The 21674-nt window shown below is 30.5% G+C and overlaps 1 protein-coding gene across 2 annotated transcripts; it reads right to left on the reverse strand.

Moving 5' to 3' along the window:
* Positions 1 to 9688: 9688 nt before the first annotated feature.
* Positions 9689 to 15172, reverse strand: LOC112730562 (ATP-dependent DNA helicase 2 subunit KU80-like). Of its 2 annotated transcripts, none has more exons than XM_072209747.1 (12): positions 15040 to 15172; positions 14751 to 14843; positions 14576 to 14627; positions 13639 to 13770; positions 12997 to 13403; positions 11568 to 11782; positions 11269 to 11464; positions 10957 to 11163; positions 10634 to 10801; positions 10252 to 10557; positions 10017 to 10140; positions 9689 to 9914 (listed from the first exon to the last, which is right to left on the reverse strand). In XM_072209747.1, exons 1-11 carry the CDS (start codon positions 15052 to 15054, stop codon positions 10042 to 10044), a joined length of 1890 nt encoding a protein of 629 aa, XP_072065848.1. In that variant the 5' UTR covers positions 15055 to 15172; the 3' UTR covers positions 9689 to 9914; positions 10017 to 10041. The 2 variants fall into 2 exon arrangements, with proteins under 2 accessions (XP_072065848.1, XP_072065847.1); XM_072209746.1 differs by having other exon boundaries at positions 10957 to 11178.
* Between the last annotated feature and the right edge of the window lie 6502 nt (positions 15173 to 21674).

The raw sequence follows: 21674 nt of genomic DNA on the forward strand, positions 1-21674 counted from the left end.
TTTCTAGTTCCTACTTCTTCATAGTTTTTTCGTTCCAATTTTTTTTCATCAAAATGGTTCAAATTTGTTTCAATCACTAGCAAATTGAATATTTTTTTTATTATTTTTAGTACTCATTTTCATATTTTAATTTTTATGTTTTTTTTATTGTATTATTTATTTATATTTTTTATTTATATGATAAATATTTTTATATTATTTATGTAGTATTCTGATTTCTCATGTTATGTTTTTATACGAGTTTTTTTTATCATTTAATATATTATTTTTTATAAATTTTTTTTAAATTTTTGGTTGGCTTTGTTTATATGATTTTTTATTTATTTTATTGTATTTCTTTTATTCATATGATAAATGTTGTTGATTTTTTTTTATTTTTTATGGTGCTATGATTTTTTAAGTATTTTATTAATTTTTACAATATTTTTATTTTTTTTTTATATGAATTTTTTTTTTATCCTTTACTCATTGTATTTATGTTGTGTATGAAATTTTTTATTTTTTTATTTGATTTTATTCATATGAATTTTATTTACTTTTTATGGTATTTTTTGGTTCATATGATATATGTTGTTGATTTTATGGAATTTTTATTATTTTTTATTTGTATAATTTTTTTTCTATTCTTTGATGTACTCTATTTTTATTTTATATTAATTTTTTTTATTTTTTATTCTGATTTTGTAAAATTTGTAATTGTAATTATTATATACTACGTTTAGTATCAAAATTTTGTATAATATAAATTATGATCCTATAAAAAAAAGACAAAATGAATAAAAAATTAATTATAAATAACAATAAAGTCATAAATAATAAAAATTTATAGTGCAAAATAATACTAAATTAAAGAGTACTGACGGTATTAAAAAAATTATAGAATATTTTTTTTTGACATTATAAAATTTATAGTACTCTCTTTTATATTTTTATTTTTTATTGTATTTATTTTATTTATATGATAAATATTTTTTATATTATTTTTTATAGTGTTTTGATTTTGTAGGTATATAACAACAACAACAACAAAGCCTTGTCCCACTAAGTGGGGTCGGCTACATGAATCAAATGACGCCATTGTGCTCTGTCATGTATCATGTCTACAGAGAGACCGTTTACATGTAGATCTCGTTTGACCACCTCATGGATGGTCTTCTTAGGTCTTCCTCTGCCTTTCGCCCTTTGTCCATCTTCCATCTCATCCACCCTCCTGACTGGATGTTCTATCGGTCTTCTTCCCACATGTCCAAACCACCTGAGACGCGATTCAACCATCTTTTCCACAATGGGTGCTACTCCAACTCTCTCCCTTATATCTTCATTCCTTATTTTATCCAATCGCGTATGACCACTCATCCATCTCAACATCTTCATCTCTGCCACACTCAACTTATGTTCGTGCTCCCCTTTAGTCGCCCAACACTCCGTACCATACAGCATAGCCGGTCTTATAGCGGTGCGATAGAATTTACCTTTAAGTTTTAAAGGCACTTTTTTGTCGCATATAAAACCAGATGCACTCCGCCATTTTGACCAACCTGCTTGGATCCTATGATTTACATCCTGTTCAATCTCTCCATTATCCTGTATGATGCACCCAAGATACTTAAAACTTTTAACTTTTCGCAGGATGTTTTCTCCAATCTTCACCTCTATATTGGAGTTTTCCCTTCTCAGACTGAACTTACATTCCATATATTCCGTCTTGCTACGGCTTATGCGCAGACCATACACTTCTAGAGCTTCTCTCCATAACTCCAACTTCTTATTTAGGTCTTCCCTTGACTCTCCCATAAGGACGATATCATCGGCAAAAAGCATGCACCATGGCACAGGCTCTTGGATGTGCTCTGTGAGTACTTCCAAGACTAATGTGAAAAGGTATGGACTTAAGGATGATCCCTGGTGTAATCCTATACCAATAGGGAATTCCTCTGTCACACCACCTTGAGTCTTCACACTAGTTGTGGCCCCATCATACATGTCTTTAATTGCCCGAATATATGCGATCCTTACTCTCCTCTTTTCTAAAACCTTCCATAAGACCTCCCTTGGTACTCTATCATACGCTTTTTCCAAATCAATAAACACCATGTGTAGATCCCTTTTATTACTACGATACCTCTCCATCATCCTTCTTAATAGGTATATCGCTTCAGTGGTAGATCTGCCTGGCATAAATCCAAATTGGTTCTCTGTTACTTGTGACTCTTTTCTCAACCTCCGTTCTATCACCCTTTCCCATAACTTCATAGTATGACTCATAAGCTTAATCCCTCTATAGTTTCCGCAACTTTGTATATCCCCCTTATTCTTGTAGATAGGTACCAAGGTGCTCTTTCTCCACTCATCAGGCATCTTCTTTGACCTTAAAATCTCATTAAAAAGCTTGGTTAACCAGTTGATGCCTTTTCCTCCAAGACCCTTCCAAACCTCAATCGGGATATTATCAGGTCCTACTGCCCTGCCATTTTTCATCTGCTTTAGAGCCTCTTTTACCTCGAAGTCTCGAATCCTTCGATAGTAGTTAAAGTTTTGATCTTCTTCCCTTGTGCATAATCGACCAAGGCTCGGAAGAGTCTTCTGTCCCTCATTAAATAACTCGTAGAAGTAGCTCTTCCACCTTTCATTAATCTTCTCCTCTTGAGCCAACACCTCTCCATCTTTATCCTTTATGCACTTAACCTGATCCAAATCTCTCGTTCTTCTTTCCCGACTCTTTGCGATTCTATATATACCTTTTTCTCCTTCTTTCGTGCCCAAAGACTGGTAGAGACCCTCATATGCTCTTGTTCTTGCTTCACTTACAGCCACTTTTGTCTCTTTCTTAGCCGCCTTATATTTTTCCCAGTTATCTGCATTGCGGCATAAAGACCACTCTTTAAAGCATTCCCTTTTTATCTTTATCTTTTCTTGTATACTCGCATTCCACCACCAGGACTCCTTGTCTCTTGGTCCTATTCCTTTAGATTCACCAAAACTTTCTTTTGCTGTTCTTCTAATAACTTCTGCCATCTCCTTCCACATTTCTTCCGCGCTTCCATTCCCATCCCACTTTGCCTCTTCTTCTACCCGTCTTAGGAAGCTTCTTTGTTCCGCCCCTTTCATCCGCCACCACCTCGTCCTTGGGTTCTTCGTATGATGTCTTTTCCTCAATTTTTGCTCAACGCGAAAATCCATGACGAGCACCCTATGTTGTGTTGTCAAACTCTCTCCCGGGATAATTTTACAGTTAATGCAAAATTTCCGGTCGACTCTCCTCAACAAGAAGAAGTCGATTTGAGAGCTTGTCATGCCACTCTTATAGGTTATAAGATGTTCGTCTCTCTTTTTAAAACATGTATTTGCGATGAGAAGATCAAAAGTTGAGGAAAAGTCCAAAATAGTTTTACCCTCGGCATTGATCACCCCGAAACCATGGCCTCCGTGAATACTCCCATATCCAGTCACTTCTCTCCCAACATGGCCATTTAAATCTCCTCCTAAGAAAATCTTATCTCCCAAAGGTATGCCTTGAACCAAACTCTCTAGATCCTCCCAAAACCTTATCTTGTGTTGTTCGTCCGAACCCACTTGCGGTGCATAGGCGCTAATCACATGGAAAGCACCTCCCTCCACCACAAGTTTGATAGAGATGATCCGATCTCCCACCCTCTTGACATCCACTACGTCTTTCTTCCACTGCTTATCCACAATTATTCCAACCCCATTCCTATTCTTCACCTTTCCTGTATACCAAAGTTTGAAACCAGAAGTATCCAACTCCCTAGCCTTTGCACCAACCCATTTCGTTTCTTGTAGGCACATAATGTTAATCTTCCTCCTTGTCATGGTGTCCACCACCTCCATGGACTTTCCTGTTAGAGTGCCTATGTTCCATGTCCCAAATCTCAACCTTCTGTCGCTTCGACCTTTACCTTTTCCTTTGTGAACTAGCTTATTTACCCTCGTCCGTTCACGAAAACGCGAGAACCCTTGCTCATTTAACACTACATCCGGGCACCGATGCAGCGGCTCTTGCTTCGACACCGTACTCGAGCCATACGGCGCGTTGCTTCCGGGCAACGACCTAGCTTTAGCGCAATAATGTCTTTGATTCATGTCATGGGGGTTCGGCTATATTTTTATGTTGGTTGCCGAAGACCTAACACAACCCTCCTCCTTTATCCGGGCTTGGGACCGGCTATGTACCGCAAGTGTAACATAGGCGGAGTTTTGATTTTGTAGGTATATAAAAAAATTTATTTAAATTCATGTTTCTTTTAGTAATTTTTCATCTAAAAGTGATTTTAAGTAATATAATCCAAACAACATTTATTTTACTATAATCAATTTTGATATAAAGATTGCCAAACATAAATCACGTTAACTCAAACTTACTTATCATCAAAATCAATTTTGTAAAATCAATTTTATGCAAACTCCCGTTTGCAAACTGTAATCCAAACACACACATAATCTCCCTATACTTAATTAAGAGATTGTGGGTTCGAGTCTCCATATCTTCGGTAAAAAAAAAAAAAGATGCTTTTTCTAAAATATATTAGCATGCTTTTTCTAAAATATATTAGCATTGTTAATTTGTGAGTTTTTAATTTGAATATGTAACCAAAAGAAGTGTTGAACTCGCGTATGGGGAGGAGGGGTGCTTCACCTCGTTGTGGGATCAGATGAAGCAGAACTCGGACCCTGCGAGTTGTGTCCGACCATGCAATTTGTGAAGCAAAATTTCATGACCAAAGAACTCGCATGGTCCGAGTTGTGTACTCTGAGTTTTTTCAATTTTTTAACACAAATCGGACCCTCCGATTTGTGTACTCTGAATTTTTTTCAACTTTTTCAACACAAATCGGAAGGTCCGATTTGTGTACTCCCACAATTTAAAAAAACACCAAAAATTATCATGTTAAAATATATCACTTATTTTGCTTCCATATCAAAATTTTTTTGCCTTAATTTGTTATGTTTAATAAGTCAATTCATATTTATTTTTGGAATTCGAATTCCTACACTTGCTTAAATAAATTAGGCATAAAATTCGATACTTTCAGAACGTTTGGATTATTAAATGGTCTAATAACAAAATATTTTTTTAAGTTTTTTAATAATTAATAAATAGTCTTTATTTAATTTTAACTACAACTTAATTTATAACACCTTAACTTTTAGTACTTCATGATCGCACTAAAAGCTCAAACGTTACTTACCTCTAAACCTTTTTATTCTATACTATTTTTATTTAATATTGAGCATTCGCGAATACGAACTGAAACTTTCACCAAGAAAATGAAGAGTCGGTACTTTAAAACATTTAATCACAAAATCATATATATCCGCATAGCATTATATACATAGACTTACTCAAAGATCCTCAAATATAATTTCTACCCTCTAAAAACTAAAACAATAAATGACGAGGGAAAAATAAAATCTAACAACTCAACTTGTAAACATAATCTTCTATGCTCTTGTAGTTCTGCACTAAACCTTCGCACCTGTAGCTGAAAGGGGTGGAGATAGGGGTAAGAATTGGAGAGTTCTTAGTAGGCTCGGGGTGTATAGTTAAGTTCGTTCCATTATGTTCCCAGTCAATAATAACAGTCAACAAAGTATAATCCAAATAAGCAATTACATAACAAGAAATCCAATCACAAACACACACAATCAAAGAAAACACAATCACAAACAAATATGCGTAAAGAAGTATGATGCATGTCTAGTCCTATACAGGCCATGAGTTCATGTGTCGGTTTATTGCCCGATTCCCGACACTGGTTCTGAGATAAGCGTTTCATACCGCCGTCCTTATCTCAGCCAACATCCCCTCCATGAGCGTTACGTATCGCCGTCCTCATGGGAGAACCTTTCTTCCAGTCTCCAGTGAGCGTTACGTATTGCCGTTCTCACTGAGCCGTCCTTATAGTATCAAGTGAGCGTTACGTATCGCCGTCTCCACTAGACACTTGGCACTAAGGCCCAAACAGCATTCAATTTCTTTTCAATCTTTGCTCTCTACTCTACTGCGGTAGAGATCCCTTTAGTTAATACATTCTTTCATTCCTGCCATCTGCTCTCTTGTGGCAGAGGTTCTTTAAATTCTTTTAGTATTTGCTCTCTACTCTCCTATGACAGAGGTCCTTTAGTATTTTTCTTTTATTCTTTTAATTCTTTTGTTCTCGGTTATTTATTGAATTATATTTTCACTTAACTCAGTAACCTTTATCTGAGTTTGGCTTCCAGTATCATAACCTCTGTAAGAAACCTCTGTCTTACAGGTGCGACTCTCTTGAGTCGATGTATGCAAACATAACATCTGTAAACAACCTCTGTCTTATAGGTGAGGCTCTTTCTAGTCAATGTATGTATTGATAACCTTTGTAAGCAACCTCTGTCTTATAGGTGTGACCATCTCTAGGAGTGGTTGATGTATCTCTGGAAAGTGAATCTCAGTGGGCTCACCACCATATCTTTACTTATCTCATTTTCTTTTCGTTCTTTCTTTCTTTCTTATCTTTCTTATCATTTTACAATATAATTTATCCTCGCATCATTTCCTCGTCTTTCCTTAAGTGTCTTATGAAAAAGAATTATAAGGTACTTTAATTAAGTCTACGTTTTTCAAAGCTTTTAAGACCACTCGGTTGCTTTTCTCTAACTTATAATAATATTAATAATATTTCTACCAGTTAATATTCGTAATAAAATGTTAATAATAATAAAAATAGAATAATTTAAATAGTAAATAACTAATATATATATATATATATATATATATATATATATATATATATATATATATATATATTCTTAAAATGTAGTTTATAAAATTTTATTTTTAAATTTTTATTAATTATTTTTTAAATTATGAGCTTTTTAATATTATATTTTTAACCTTAATATTTTATAAAACTATATTTGAACCCTCACTTATTTTCATATTTATAAAAATAACCCTAAATTTTTATAAAATACCTATTTTTACTCTCGTACTTTATTTATTATCCAGAATCTTATATAATTACAAAATGTACCTCAATTTTTATATACAAACACAATATTACCCTTCAAGAATAAAATGTAATTACTAATCTTTTTTTTATACCAAAACCGAAACCCTTAACCCTTTCCTTTCAAAATATTACTTGTATTTTAATCCATTTTCGAGTCTTTCAGTTACCGATTTTTCTCAACTTTTAATTTAATTTTTCAACCACCAAATTTTATCATTTTTTCTCAAAATACCATATCACAACAGTTTCAAAATCATTAAAATAATCACATCTGAGCTGTTCTTTATAGCCAAACTAACAAATCACAAGTAACAATAATAATTCAACATAAACTCATTTAAACTCAAACAATAGTCATCAAACCAATAATCACACATCAAGAATATATTTAATTCATATTAAAATTACCAAAATCCTACCTTCGTATGAAATTAAATCAACGGGACTTCCAAAAAAATTTTTTGACCGAACTGCTGAAAAAGAAAACGGTAGAAATTTTTTGTGCCTTTTAGAACTCCAATTGACCGAACTCAAGAGAAAAAAAAGCTACATTACTGTCAACTTCTATCGAATAAAAGTAACACTAATGTGTAAAAAAAGAAAAATATTTTTATAGATTAAATTTTTTATTAGAGTTACGAATCTTAAAGATCGAAGCTGAAAAATTAAGGAAGTCACGGTTTCCTCCCTCACCCACCGTCTCTCTTTCTCTTATTTTCCTTAAGCTTAGTTCGGTGGTCAAATTAAAGAAAGAAAGGTGATTGATAATAATTTATAGCCAAGTGTTATTAATTATTAAATGAAAGAAGTATATGTGTCATGATCATGTATATAATTTCATGCATACAAGCCACATTTCATTCTTCCTTTTGTTTTCTTGTGGCTTCGGCCACTTTGTATTTTTTTTTTTTAACTTTTTAATAATAATAATAATAGTAATAATAATTAAAATTTTTTTTATCTTTTTCGAAATAACTCATCATAATAAAAATTATTTAAAAAATCTAATAAATTTTAAATTCAAAGTATGTACAATTTATTTAATTATTTTTAGAAAAAATATTTTTTTAAATAAAATTCTCAATAAATATAATAAATCGTAAATCACTCATTATTTAATTTTTAAAAATTTAAAATATTATATAATTCTTTATATATTATTTAATTATTAAGTCTATCCTCTATTTTATAAATTATTACTTTATTATTTATCTATCATTTTTATTAATGATTAGAAAAAAAACAATAAAATAGATCTTCTATTAATAAATATTTTGCCAATGCGAATCAACGAATTTTTTCTGTAAACGCCATAAAAATCGTGTTCCTTGGTAATTCAATAGATCGAACGTACAACACAATCGATTGAATTGGACTATCGAACATAAGTTTTTTCTTATTCAATCAATTGGTAGTGTTGTCCAATCGATTGAATTTCACAAAGCAATAAAGATATTTTCTTATTTAATCGATTGGCATAGTAACACAATGCGATTGAATTGTGCTGTAGAGTGAGTTTTCTCAAAATTCAATCTATTAGTTTGGTAACAAAATCGATTGAATTTTGTACGTGATTAAAGTATTTTCGCATTCAATCGTTTGGTATGATAATACAATGGGTTTTTTAGATTTTTCAGAGATTTTTTAGACTTTTTAAAATTTTCTAAGATTTTTTAAGTTTTCTAGGATTTAGAATTTAGGATAATCTAAGTTCGATCCAATTTGTTATAATCATGCAAAACCAATACATCCAATTTGTATCTTCATCATGTATTAAAAGTATATAGATATTATTTAAAGTATAATTTTTAATATTAAAACTGTTTAATTAGCCACAATTAAATAATAATAAAAGTTACAAATCTTCGAAACAAAAATAAAAAAATTTCATGTTAAGAAATCTTTTTTTCAATTGTTTGCCTTCACACTTCATATTCTGTCATTTTTGTTATCTATTTTTTCTCCAATTTTTGTTAAGGAATTCCTTTTTCTTTTCTTTTTTTTTTATTTTGATAAAGTGTGGGTGTTTGAGCAATTCCACAAAATGGGATATAAAGAGGAACAAATCAAATGGAATTAAAAATCAAACTTATTTTAGTCTGATTTATATATAGCCTTAACATGAGAATTGAAATCTTATTAGAATTGAGATCGGTGCTATTTTTTATACCAAAATATGAAATAGAATTTTAATTCTCTAGAGAATTCTATTCCAAGGATTAATCAATGTAAAACATATTACTCTAAAGAATAGTAGGAAATTAAAAAAAAAAATTCTAAGTAGAAATTAAAAAATATCAATTTATGTCACAAACGTCTAAAGAATAAAAATAACATTAATATATGCAAACATATAAATAGAATACAAAAAATAAAAAAAAAATTATAAACAAATAAATTGTACGAAATAAAATATAATTGACAAGACATAATATTTATATGACATAGTTGTTGAAATAATAAATGAAAATGATATTACTTCATTGTAAAAATATGAGTTTTTTAAACTAATAGACTAATAAATCTTATATATTTTCATAAGTATAGGTATAAAATTTGTCCCGATAATAGATTTAGACAAGATATAAAATCAATAAAACACTTATACAATAAGTGGATCATTAGTATGATAAAACATGTATTTGCTTGTTAAATTCAAAACCCTCAAGAAATATAAATTATATATCAAGTTTTCTATTTGCTATTTCTCATTAATAAAATCAAGTGCTATAACCAAATGTTCCAAAACAAACTTTGCCAAATGTTCCAAAACAAATGTTTATATAACTGTATTAGACAATCTATTCTAATTTTTAACAAATGATTATCAAAAAGCTCTACCCATTTCAGCACATCCACCTGAGGAATCATTCAACTTTTGGCTCATCTTTTTCAGTAACTTGGCTGTAAGGTGAAACACAACACTGAGTTATGAAAAAAAAAATTAAATGAACAATGAATGAATCATGCAAGATGCAAGCAAAGGAAGTAAAACAATGCAAAAACCTGTCCAAAAAATCTGCTTTGGGGATCAAGGTGAGTCCTCTAGAAGCAAAATATCCACAGAAATTATGAAGGTTTCTATGAAGTTCCAAAGACGGCAAAGGAAATTGTTGAACTGTTCTGATTCCTTCAGAGAAAATGCAGATAAGTTTAACCAGTTATATAAAGATGAACCTCAAATAAAAAGTTAACATATAAAGTGATGATTGAAAGTGTGATAAGAAGTAAGATAGATAACTTGATCAACAATGCACTTCTTTTGAAGTGCTGTTAAACATTCCAATGCTTCAGGATAGTTATCACCATCATTTGATTCATCGATCAGTTCAAATATTTTGTTTCTCGTATCATTGATTGCTTTCACAACAGAGTCTTGAGTATTTCTGCTTCCAGACATGGCTTCAAAAACTTGGGGTGGAGTAGGATTGCAGATGCTCTCGACTTTACCTTCGATGAGATTCGAAGGCAGTGGGGTAATGTCTCCATTGCCATCTTCTTCGCTAGAAGAACTCTTCTCAAGCAATAAACGCCTCAATTTCTTATGCTGCAAGATATTTTGAATGTAAAAGTTGTTTATGTTTGCAGACCATAACAACTAAGAGCAAAGTGTACATTCTTACCCTGGGATTTTCATTTGGCTCGAAACACCTCCGAAATGAGTCTATCACAGACTTGTTTTTCAAAACCAGGTTAGAATCAGGCTCTGTAATTTTCTTGAGTGTCTCGTCAATAGGGGGTACTGCAGCACCTGGATTCTTCGACTTCAGCTCAAGACAACGATAAAAGCGCTGAAAAGATTTATGAATGTGTGTTTTAAGATCCACTTGTCAAAATCATATCCTTCTTAGAAAAAATAAAGTCAACAGAGAATTGAAACATGAAAATAAACAGAATAAAAAGGTAGGAAATAAACTAGAAACAAACAAATGGGGCGAATTCATGCCTCTAGGACTGGATTTGGTGTAAGATCAGGTAGCAAAGCTTTCTCTTTTCCACATGGTGCAAGATCAAGCATTTCTACTAAGTTAGATGCTGCCTCTAGCTGCTGCTGATTCGGCTGTAGTGCTGCTGGGAACTTACTAAAAGAAGGGAACTGGAACTCTCGCACATCCTCGGCGAAAGGAAGTACATTGAAGTAAAATGAATCAGGCTGCAACAGCATGATCTTGGAATATGTTAAGTCATTTTAAAACAAATCAAGGTAGGGAAAGTAAACCAACTTAAAAAATGAAAAAAGAAGATTGACAAAACTCACAATATTTTCTTTATCAGATATATTCGGAATCAGGACCCCAATAACAACTTTGGTTTGTCCCCGTCGCCACACACAACGTAGTATCGCCAACTTATTCATTTCCTTCATAGCCCTTGCTAGCGCAGAAAGCGCAACCATGGCTTTCTTATTTTCCGGTTCAGGTATGAAGATATTGACATCTTTCATGTAGTGGTGTCTTTAATAGACATTGTAGGACAAGAGAAAATAGAATAATGATTAAGAACTCTCCATTAGCAAACTCAAATCAAATGAAGCATATTTGTATACATGATCTTTACCTCAATACATTAGAAGAATTAGTAAATCCTAGAAGCTTAACACCCTTTTCAGGTTTGAACTTAACAGCATCCAACGCGACCTTCGATATAGGAACTATTTGAGGACCATAATGATAACCTCTGACCCTTTGATCTGAAGGGACAGCTATATCAGGAAATTCGTAACATTTCTTTAGATTGGGAAGCTCTTCTATTGTTTTCTTATACACCCATACCTGATTATCATGGAAGTTTTCATGAAAACATGAATAAGTAATCATCAATTCTACAATGTTGTTCTTTGCACACAACTGGATTTAAATAACCACACAAACAAAATAGCAAATTGCAGTAGCCAAAATTGAATCAATACCAGAAATATGATACTTATTTTCACAAAGCACAACATAGAAGCAAACAAATACAGTAGAATTGAAATCTCATTAGAATTGAAATCAATGCTATTTTTTTATACCAAAACATGAAATAGAATTCTAATTCTCTAGAGAATTTTATTCCAAGGATTAATCAATGTAAAACATATTACTCTAAAGAATAGTAGGGAATTAAAAAAAATTCTACGTAGGGATTAAAAAATATCAATTTATGTCACAAACAGCTAAAGAATAGAAATAACATTAATATATACAAACATATAAATAGAATGCAAAAAATAAAAAAATAAAAAAAATATTTTTTATAAACAACTTAATTGTATGAAATAAAATATAATTGACAAGACATAATATTTATATGACATGGTTGTTGAAATAATAAATGGAAATGACATTACTTCATCATAAAAATATGAGTTTTTTAAACTAATAGACTAATAAATCTTATATATTTTCATAATTATAGGTATAAAATTTGTCTCGATAATAGACCTAGACAATATATAAAATCTATAAAACACTTATACAATAAGTGGATCATTAGTCTGATAAAACATGTATTTGCAGCACAAATCACAGCACAGAAGCAAACAAAAACAGTAGTATCCTCAGTTCACCATGGCTCAAAGTATCCAACTTAATCAGGGATAAAGGTTCATATTGTCCATGGATAACTCAAACTTAGAGCATTCAATCATCATTGAGAAACAATTATCCTTCCATTGATCATTCTCCTAATTATTAAGTAAAGCAAGAATTGACTACATTTAAGATTCCAAGATATTGAAATTATCAATTTTTTATCAATTATTTACTTTAGGATGATCTAGAAATACTCATAATCATTTATTTACAGAGAGTAAATAGGCCCATTACCTATTAAAAATTAAATTAATATAACAATGGAAATGAGAAACTTTTACTTTAACAAATGGTTTATCATCAATGGTGGTTGAGTAAAAAAAATGAATACAATGAACAATGACACATCAAAAACATTTTCATCATAGGCCTAGAAATTGAACTTATGTTATACATCATACCACAATTCTTACCTTGATCTTCATGTTTGAGCTTAGCTCAAGATCACCTCTGAAAACTGTATGTGGGGATTTATTCTGGGTTTTAAGAGCACCAAACAAAGAAACTGGATTCCCCACATACACTATCCTTGTAGAAGTTTCCTCTGAAAAGATATTTAAAAGGCGATGATTCTCATTCGCTGTAGTCTTATTTGCCTTCTTCTGACAAAGCTTTCCTCTCACAATTATGCTTTCCATCCTTGTGCCATGGACAGACATTTGTTTAGCAATGGTGGTAACTTGCTCTTCTTTTGTTCCTTCCATAGATGCTTTTATTGGACATTGTGCATTCGTAATAAGACAGAGTCGTTTCTTCACCTTATTAGCTTTAGGATACATTTTTATCAGCATATCCATGCCAACAACGATAGCATCAAGAACTAATATCAGAATTAAGGTATCCACAAAAAGGTAAAAAGACAGTATAGTAATGGAACAAAATATTTGTCACATGAGACATAAATTAATGTAATATTATAGTCTAAAGTCAAAGAACTTGCACAAAGTGTACTTTTATTTATAAAGGGTCTGGTTATTAATCAGTAGCAACTAGGAAAACATAACATTGAACAAGTAAAAGCTTCAACAGTATGAAACCAATTGCTCTGTGGATACAATCTCCATCTTTAGTTCCTCGGGGCAGTTTTTGTAAAGCCTCAACCATATCTCCATCCACATCTTTAAGATTTTTCAAAACCACGACATGTCGATAACCACCAATTTCCAAAGTAAGTTCGTTACAAGTTTCTGAAAATTTGAAGGTAAACACAGGTGAGGGAGGCCTTTAAATTTGATCAAACTTCGTTACAAAAAAATAAGATAACTCACTGAATCAAAGTAAACAAACAACAATAGTGTGAAGATTCTACATAACAATATGAATAGCATAAGTAACATCAACAATGGTAAATCAATATGGCAAAAACTCATTACAATTAAACACAGACAGTGTCAAGATTCCCCAAGAATGAGAAGCAAAATCACAGTATCATTACTAAAAGTTAATCAAGGGATGTTTATTGAGTTCTACCTCTACTAATCTACTATCAGCCGTTAAATAACTACTATCCATGATAGAAAAACAATAGCCTCATTTGATCATACAACAATCCACTTATATATCGGGATTTAGATCCTCTAAAGTTTGAATTTCACTTTAGAGAGTAAAGTGTGATCTTCTACCCTTGAATAGTTTTTCTTTCATATTTATTATTGGTCTCACCTATGAAATCAATGGTGAGAGATCAAATACTAAAATCAATGGTGAGAGTAATGATATAGTATCACAAAAGCATTGCCATATATCCTCCTAAATACTAAAATGTAGAATTGTAGATACTCTCAATGTCTTCAAATTTTAAAAAACAAGCAATTCTTTCTTTATTTAGTAGTTAGAAGAATGTTGAAGAGGATCAAACATTTTCAAGCTAGAAAATGCTGAATTCTTATTATTGTTTCGATGCAAAACTTAACACCAAGTTATGTAAAAAAATGTCAAGAGAACATTGTACACTACAATTTTTGTTTACATCATAAGGATCAAAGTAAGAACCTTTTGTCCCAAATAACACAACTCCCACTTTATCATGCCTGTTGTAGATCAGCTGCGCATAAATTAAAAGAAAAACACGAAAAGGGTCATGCAATGTTATTGTTGCATGTTGCAACTAAACAAAAGTAAAACTCAAGGTGGGTGAAGAATAACAATAGGAGTAATGAATAGAAACCTTCTTCTGCACAAGCATGGAACAAAGCTTCTCAATTACAGGAATAACAGAATGCATGGATGGACCCACGTCAAGCAGCAAAACCAAAGCTTCCTGTGATCATTATAAGCAAAATACATATTAAAGTTTGAATTTTTTAAAAATGGGTTTCTGTTATTCATCTTTTTATTAGAGCAGAAAAACCCAAAAGGCCAAAGCCTCTATGTGACTAAAGTTTGGCAATGAAAATGGAAAAGTTATTTCTTTTATAAAAAAAAAAAAAGGGAAAAAAGGAATATGATTGGATAACCTTGTTCCTAGCCATGGAAAAGCAGAGAGAAAGATTTAAGCTTGAAGAAGAAAGTATAGTGTTAAGTTGAGGTGATGGTTTGTCTTCGTTTTTTTCTTTTTCTTTTTTTTCTGCTGTTCCCGCTTCAATGGTTATAAATACCAAAAGTCACAAGTGTCCTACCATTGCGTAATGTTGTGATTGTTGTCATCATGTAGGATTGTAGGTTGCTTTGATTTTCACACATAATAATTCTATTTAAGGGTTTTTTTTGTTTCGTGTAATTGTTATTCTTATATACTATATTTATAAAAGGTTAATTACAAAATTTTCAAGAATAAATTTTATAACATATCATTTATAATTTATGCACCTCATATGATAAAATACCAATAAAAAAATTCAATAAATAATATGTAATCAAATATTATTTTAAGATCTTCAATATATTATAAATAGCTTAAATGAAAAATATTGGACTTATTTTCTCTTCTTAGTGAGACCTAAATCCATTTTGGAGGCTGTCTCTTTATAGGTCTGCACCTATTTATTAATATCCTAATCAAATTTTTTTAGAGTAACTGAGAGAGTCAGAGAGTGAAAGAGTAATTATAGGGTAAGAGAAAGAAAAGGAAATAGAATTTTCATTTTTATACAGAATACTCCACTTTAACAAAAATTTTAGTTAATTTTTTATTTAGATAATTTACATAATTAAATTGTTTGACCTCCAAAATTACACAATTACAATTTTATAAAGTAGAAGACATAAATACATTTTTCTATATTTTTATAGAAATTGCTGTTGGCAGTAGCGATTTACAGGGACACGTAATCCGCTGCAAGTAGCTACAGATTACATTGGTGGAGTGCAATACAGAAATCGCTAGAGACAGTAACGATTTATGTTAAAGGAGGGTTGTGTATAAACCGCTACTGACAGTAATAATTTATGTGGATGGGGTTGCGAGCGAAAATTACTGGAGCAGTTTTACGTTGAGTGGGCATATATGTTAATATTATAAATTAATTTTTTATAAAAAATTAAATTTTTAATATTATTTAAATGAAAAGGATATAACTTTTTGAAAAATAAAATGAAAATTAAAAAATAAAAAATATTTAAAAATTAATAAAATTTGTTATTTTAATTATTAATATTTAAAAATATATAATAAAATATATTATTATATTACTAAATTAAAATAATTAAGTTAATAATTAAATAATAATAAAATTAATAAATTCTGATTGCTTTAACATTTTTCTAACTTATATACTTTATTATCGTATATATAACAAATAACAAATATAAAAGACAAAAGTTTGTTAGAAATTTAAGAGGATAACAAAAATTGGTGCTTAACAAAAGTTCCTTGATGCTATGCCAAATAAACCACGACATCATGAATAATACATGAGAAGGATTAAATATCACGTATGTGAACGGTAAGGTAAGAAATATATATAAAATGAAGCAAAGTTAGGTTGAATTTTAAGGAGAGCTTAACTTTATAATTTTATAAGAAAAAAAATCTTTAAAAAGACCTTTTTTTTTTTTTAATTCTAAATTTTTTTCTCAATAAAAATGTTTTATGGGTATCATTGACTATTAACTAAGTCTAAATTTTTTTTATTATTTTAAACTCCAAAAAAAATTTGAATACTTTCTATTTATCAATGAAAAAAATAAAAAATTAATTTTTATTTATTAAGATGTGGCGTTTCAGCTTGGTCACCATAAAATATGCCCACTCAACGTAAACTATTACTGCCTCCAGTGGTTTACGCTCGCATCCCCACAAGCTCTCTTCAATAAAAACCGCTATCTCTAGTGATTTCTGTATTGCACTCCACCAACGTAATCTGCGGCTGCCTGTAGCGGATTACGTGTCTCGGTAGCGGTTAGATATGAAAAAATATATTTATGTCTTCTATTTTATAAAGTTACAATTGTGTAATTTTAGAGGCCAAACAATTTAATTATGTAAATTGTCCTTTGTATTTTGTATATTGTTGCATTTATTTTTGAAAATAAGATAATACAAGATATTAATAATAAGATACAAATTATAAAATACAAAATTTTGTATTCTATTTAGTGGTAAACTATAACAAATTATAAAAATCTAATTTATTCTCATTTTTTTCATTCAAAAAATTTGAGAAAAAAATATTACAATAAAAAATATAATATAAAAAATTAACAAGAATAATGAAAGAAAAAAATAAAAAATAAGTTGTATCTGTTGTTAGTATCTCTATATCCTTTTTATTAGGATGAACATAAAATACATTAATTTAGTGTCTTTGGATACAATGTCTCTGTACACATCTTATCTATCAAACACGATTGTGTCTTTGTTTGCCCGTCTCAGTGTCTCGTCTCACTAATTGTTGTCAATAGCTCTCATTTTGAGTATTTTTTATTTGGGTAAAATTATTAAATAATACTCAAAAAGTCATATTGTTGACAAAAATAATTCTAAAAGTTACTAATAACAAATAAATCTCTAAAAATTTTTAAAAATGCAACAAAAATAAATAGATATTAAATATATATTTTTTTTAAAAATTAAAAGTTAAATTTTAATGTAATTTTTCATAAGCATTATTAAAAAAATAAAATCTTTTCATTCTTAAAATTTAGTAATTTTATATCAAGTAATTTTTTTAAAACAAATTTTTTATTATGAATAATCAAGTTTTTTTAAATTAAAAAATATTCTAAAAATCGAAATTTGCTTTAATCTTTTTGTGCACCTTCTAAATACTAATAGTTATTTAAATGTTTCTACAAAAATTGAAATTAAATGGATAAAGTGTTTATTAAATACCAAATTTTTTTATTATTTTTAAAAAATATAATATTTATTGGTTGTTTTGTTTTCAAATCATTATTCGTATCTTTAGAAGTTATTTTTATTAGCGATATAAATTTTTGGGTATAATTTTGGCATTTTACTCTTTTTATCTTATTTTTTATTTGTAAAGTTTAGTGTTTTAGCTAATTATATATATAATTTGTGTTTTATTTAAGATTCTATTGTACCTTATATATGATTATAATAAAATTATTTTTTTAGTCTAAATGATTTGTGATTTTTATTTTTTATATTAATTTTTTTTTATATTTTTTATTTTAATATATTTCTATTATTATGTTATTTGATATATTTGCTTGTTGATAATTACTATATGATATTAAGAGTACTCTTGTATTATTCTTGTGTTAGATTTGTATTATTTTTTATTTTAGGTTCTTTCAAAAAATATTATGAATCTAACACAAATAAATTTTGTGGTTTGACTGAATGGTAAAATTATATACGAGTATATGGCTTTGTTGTTTGTTCTATTAGAAAAGTATAATAAATTAAATGTATAAAATTATACCAGCGAATCGAATTATAGATTTTTTTATATAAATTAAATAATTCTATTATTTATCGATATAAATAATTTTTAAATTTTTTATCAAATTGTATCGGATTGGTCAAGAAGAAAGATTATAACTCTGTCATTTCGGATTTCATAATTACAAACGGAAAGTATGTTGCCATTCCCATTCTATGTTATTCCCATAAATAAAATTTCACCATAATTTTCATACAGATATGTACCATCGACGGATATGAATGACTTGCAGTATTTGAAGGCTTTCACACAGGCAAGAAATGTCTAAAAAACCTTGTCAAACATACTGTAATCACGCACCAGGAGGTGACCATTATAATATGGAACAACATTGATATTACATACTGTTTTGGGACAATAATTCTGTAGTGTCTGCAATAACTTCGGCATCTTGTTGTATGACTTCTCCCAATTACCGTATATCTGAAAAATTACCTTCTACTTCGCCATCCACACCTTTCTGTACGAGGGTTTGAAGTGATAGCTTTGTCTAACTGTACCCTGTAGGGTGGCTATCCTCACGGACAGGTTGGATTGTATCACCGGAGGATGACACGACAGATGAGAGTATTGTCCAACTGTCGGTGGGAGCTAGACACGTGTGCGCGCCTCCCACCTTACGAACCTCCCTAAAGAAATAAAACTAGATTGTTTGTGTACATTTACCATAAAAGTAATGGCTAATAATATAGATGACATTTACATTTACTAATATCCGAGATTCTGTCGGAGAGCGACGCGGAGACTCTAAGGGCAGCCTGCTTCGTGTTGTCAGCAACACACGTGGTACTTTAATCGATCAGACTCCAGTACTCGGTACTCTGCACTTCGACGGATGCTATAATTCTTTACCCTCTGCAGTACTGCATCTCTGCTTTTGAATCTGTGGCCTACCTTGAACTCCAGACCCCCATCTAACTTTTAATCGTCTTCACCCGTGTTGAAAAATGGATTTTTCTCTTGCACCACATCCATGTCCAACGTATGATAATGACTTGGCACAGACGACAACGCCGGAATTGGGTGCGGGACCGGCAAAAGATACCGGTGTGATGGCTCCACCGGAATCTCGGGCACAAGCTCCTCCTCGTCATCATCTTGTGACGAATCGCTGTCGTTGCTATCCGCAACATAATCCTCGTTAGATCCTTCACTGTCAACATCCATTACATCCAACGGACTAGCAACATGGATGGACGGTGGTGCGAGAGGCGGATCATCCTACACAAAAGTCCGACTGTCCAGATTCGCTACCACCAACATCACCAACCTCTGCGGAGAGCTCCATCACTTGTTCGGCCATGATTCTACCATGGATGTCAAACATCAGCCGCACATGCTCGTCGCCATGCAGCTAAAACAAACAAAATCAAAAATTTTCATTTTCCACCAGTACTAGTAGCCTATACCCTACCCGTCCGACCTTTTTTCTCCCACTATCAGCGACGTTCCTCAATATCAAACTATTCAGCTCTGACAACGAGGCAACTCGCTGTGTGCGCAACAACATGGGATTCTCACACTCAAACACGACCTCATTATCACCATTTCTCATAAGGCAATTGGGATACACACATACAACCAAATATCCGCTACTACTAGACATTATGGCTAATTTGCGAAAAAATAAGGTGTAGGAGAAGTAGTGAACTTGTTGTGAAGAATAACAATGGGTTGCACGTCCGTTTATAGTTGCTGAAAATTTATCCTACGTATTTTCTTTACACAGTAAACAAATTAATTTTACATGTATTTCGTTTACCGTGTAAACGAATTTATTTTACACGTATTTCGTTCTCATTGTAAACGAAATGCAGTGTAAACGAAATATGAGATGCGACGCAATTTGGTAAAAACGTTGAAAATTGTTTATATCGGTAAATAATAGAATTATTTAATTTATATAAAAAAATCCCACAAAAATTTTTGCACATCACACAAACTTAGTAAAAATCATTTATATATAGCACATAATTTTTTGCACCTAACACATAAAATTTTACTGCGAATGTATTTTGTTAGTTGCCAAGTCAATATGTTTAGTATGTTGTCTTCAAAAAATTTTTGTACTGCGCACTAAAATTTATGTGCTATGCATAGGGGTAACACAACGGGCTGAACTCGTCGAATCCGCCAACAAAAGCGAAAAATGCTATGATTTTGAACTTGTCAATATTGAAAAACTGCGCTAAACCTGCGAGTTTTGGTGTCAAAGATTTTTTTATTATAAAAAAGTGATTAATTATACAAAAATTAACAATCATATAATTTTTAAACATAAATTTTTCATTTTTTTTTCTTTTTGTTCTTCTTTTTGTAATTCACTTTATTTATTTATTTTACATTTTTATATATATGCTGAAATTATGTGACTTATTTATTAAAATAAAGATGATTCAATTTGTAGATATTATTTTGAATAATTTTATTAAAGTTAAAAATTTTAAAAAAGATAGTGAAAAATTGTATTATAATTTGACTATTTTTTATTTATATTTAATTTTTTAATTTTCATATATTTATTATTTTTTTTAAATGTTAAGCAGGTTAACCCGCCAATCCGTCATAAAAGCCGGGCCTGACTAGTATTTTGAGTCCACTTTACTTGACACGCACGATGGGCTTTTTTATTGATGCAGTCTTTGGTAGGACGGACTATCCATTTTGCCACCCCTAACTGTGTGTATTTTGTTGGTTGAGTGTTAATGTTTTGACTGTAGTGCGTATTTTGTTTTACTTTGTTGATTGGGTGTCGATAGTCTCGACATGTGGTCTTTCGAAAATTTTTGTGTTTTATACTAAAATTTTCTGAGCTCTGCTCCAAAATTTATATGTTGTGCATTAAAATTTTTATACTCTAGTTTTATGAATATATATAGAAGAAGAAGATAATAAAGACGACTAAGACGATAATAATAATGATAATAAAAGAGGATGAAGAGAAAAAAAAAGTGAATAAATTAAACAATAATAACAACAACAGTTACAATAATAACGACGACGACGACCGTAATGGCAACAATAATAATATTGACGTTAAAGAAAGAAGTGTGAAATATATGTATGAAAAAAAGAAACACATGATGATTTAGTTGAAAATTTGGTTTAAAATACGTCCGGACATCTAACTTTATTAATTATTTATTATCGTTTTTACATCAAATATGAATAATTATGTTTTTTTATATATAATAAAAAGGGTTAACCTAGGTATTACAATGAAAGGAATATAAGTAGAA

The sequence above is a fragment of the Arachis hypogaea genome, chromosome 12 (assembly GCF_003086295.3).
Source record: "Arachis hypogaea cultivar Tifrunner chromosome 12, arahy.Tifrunner.gnm2.J5K5, whole genome shotgun sequence".
NCBI classification, from domain to species: Eukaryota; Viridiplantae; Streptophyta; class Magnoliopsida; order Fabales; family Fabaceae; genus Arachis; species Arachis hypogaea.

Excerpts from the sequence above, each read along its gene's own strand:
- LOC112730562 (XM_072209746.1), bottom strand. Across the intron at positions 11,783-12,996 it reads GCTCAAACATGAAGATCAAG|GTATGGGTGTATAAGAAAAC; the intron begins GTAAGAATTGTG and ends CATGATAATCAG. Across the intron at positions 11,179-11,268 it reads TATCTGATAAAGAAAATATT|ATCATGCTGTTGCAGCCTGA; the intron begins GTGAGTTTTGTC and ends ACATATTCCAAG.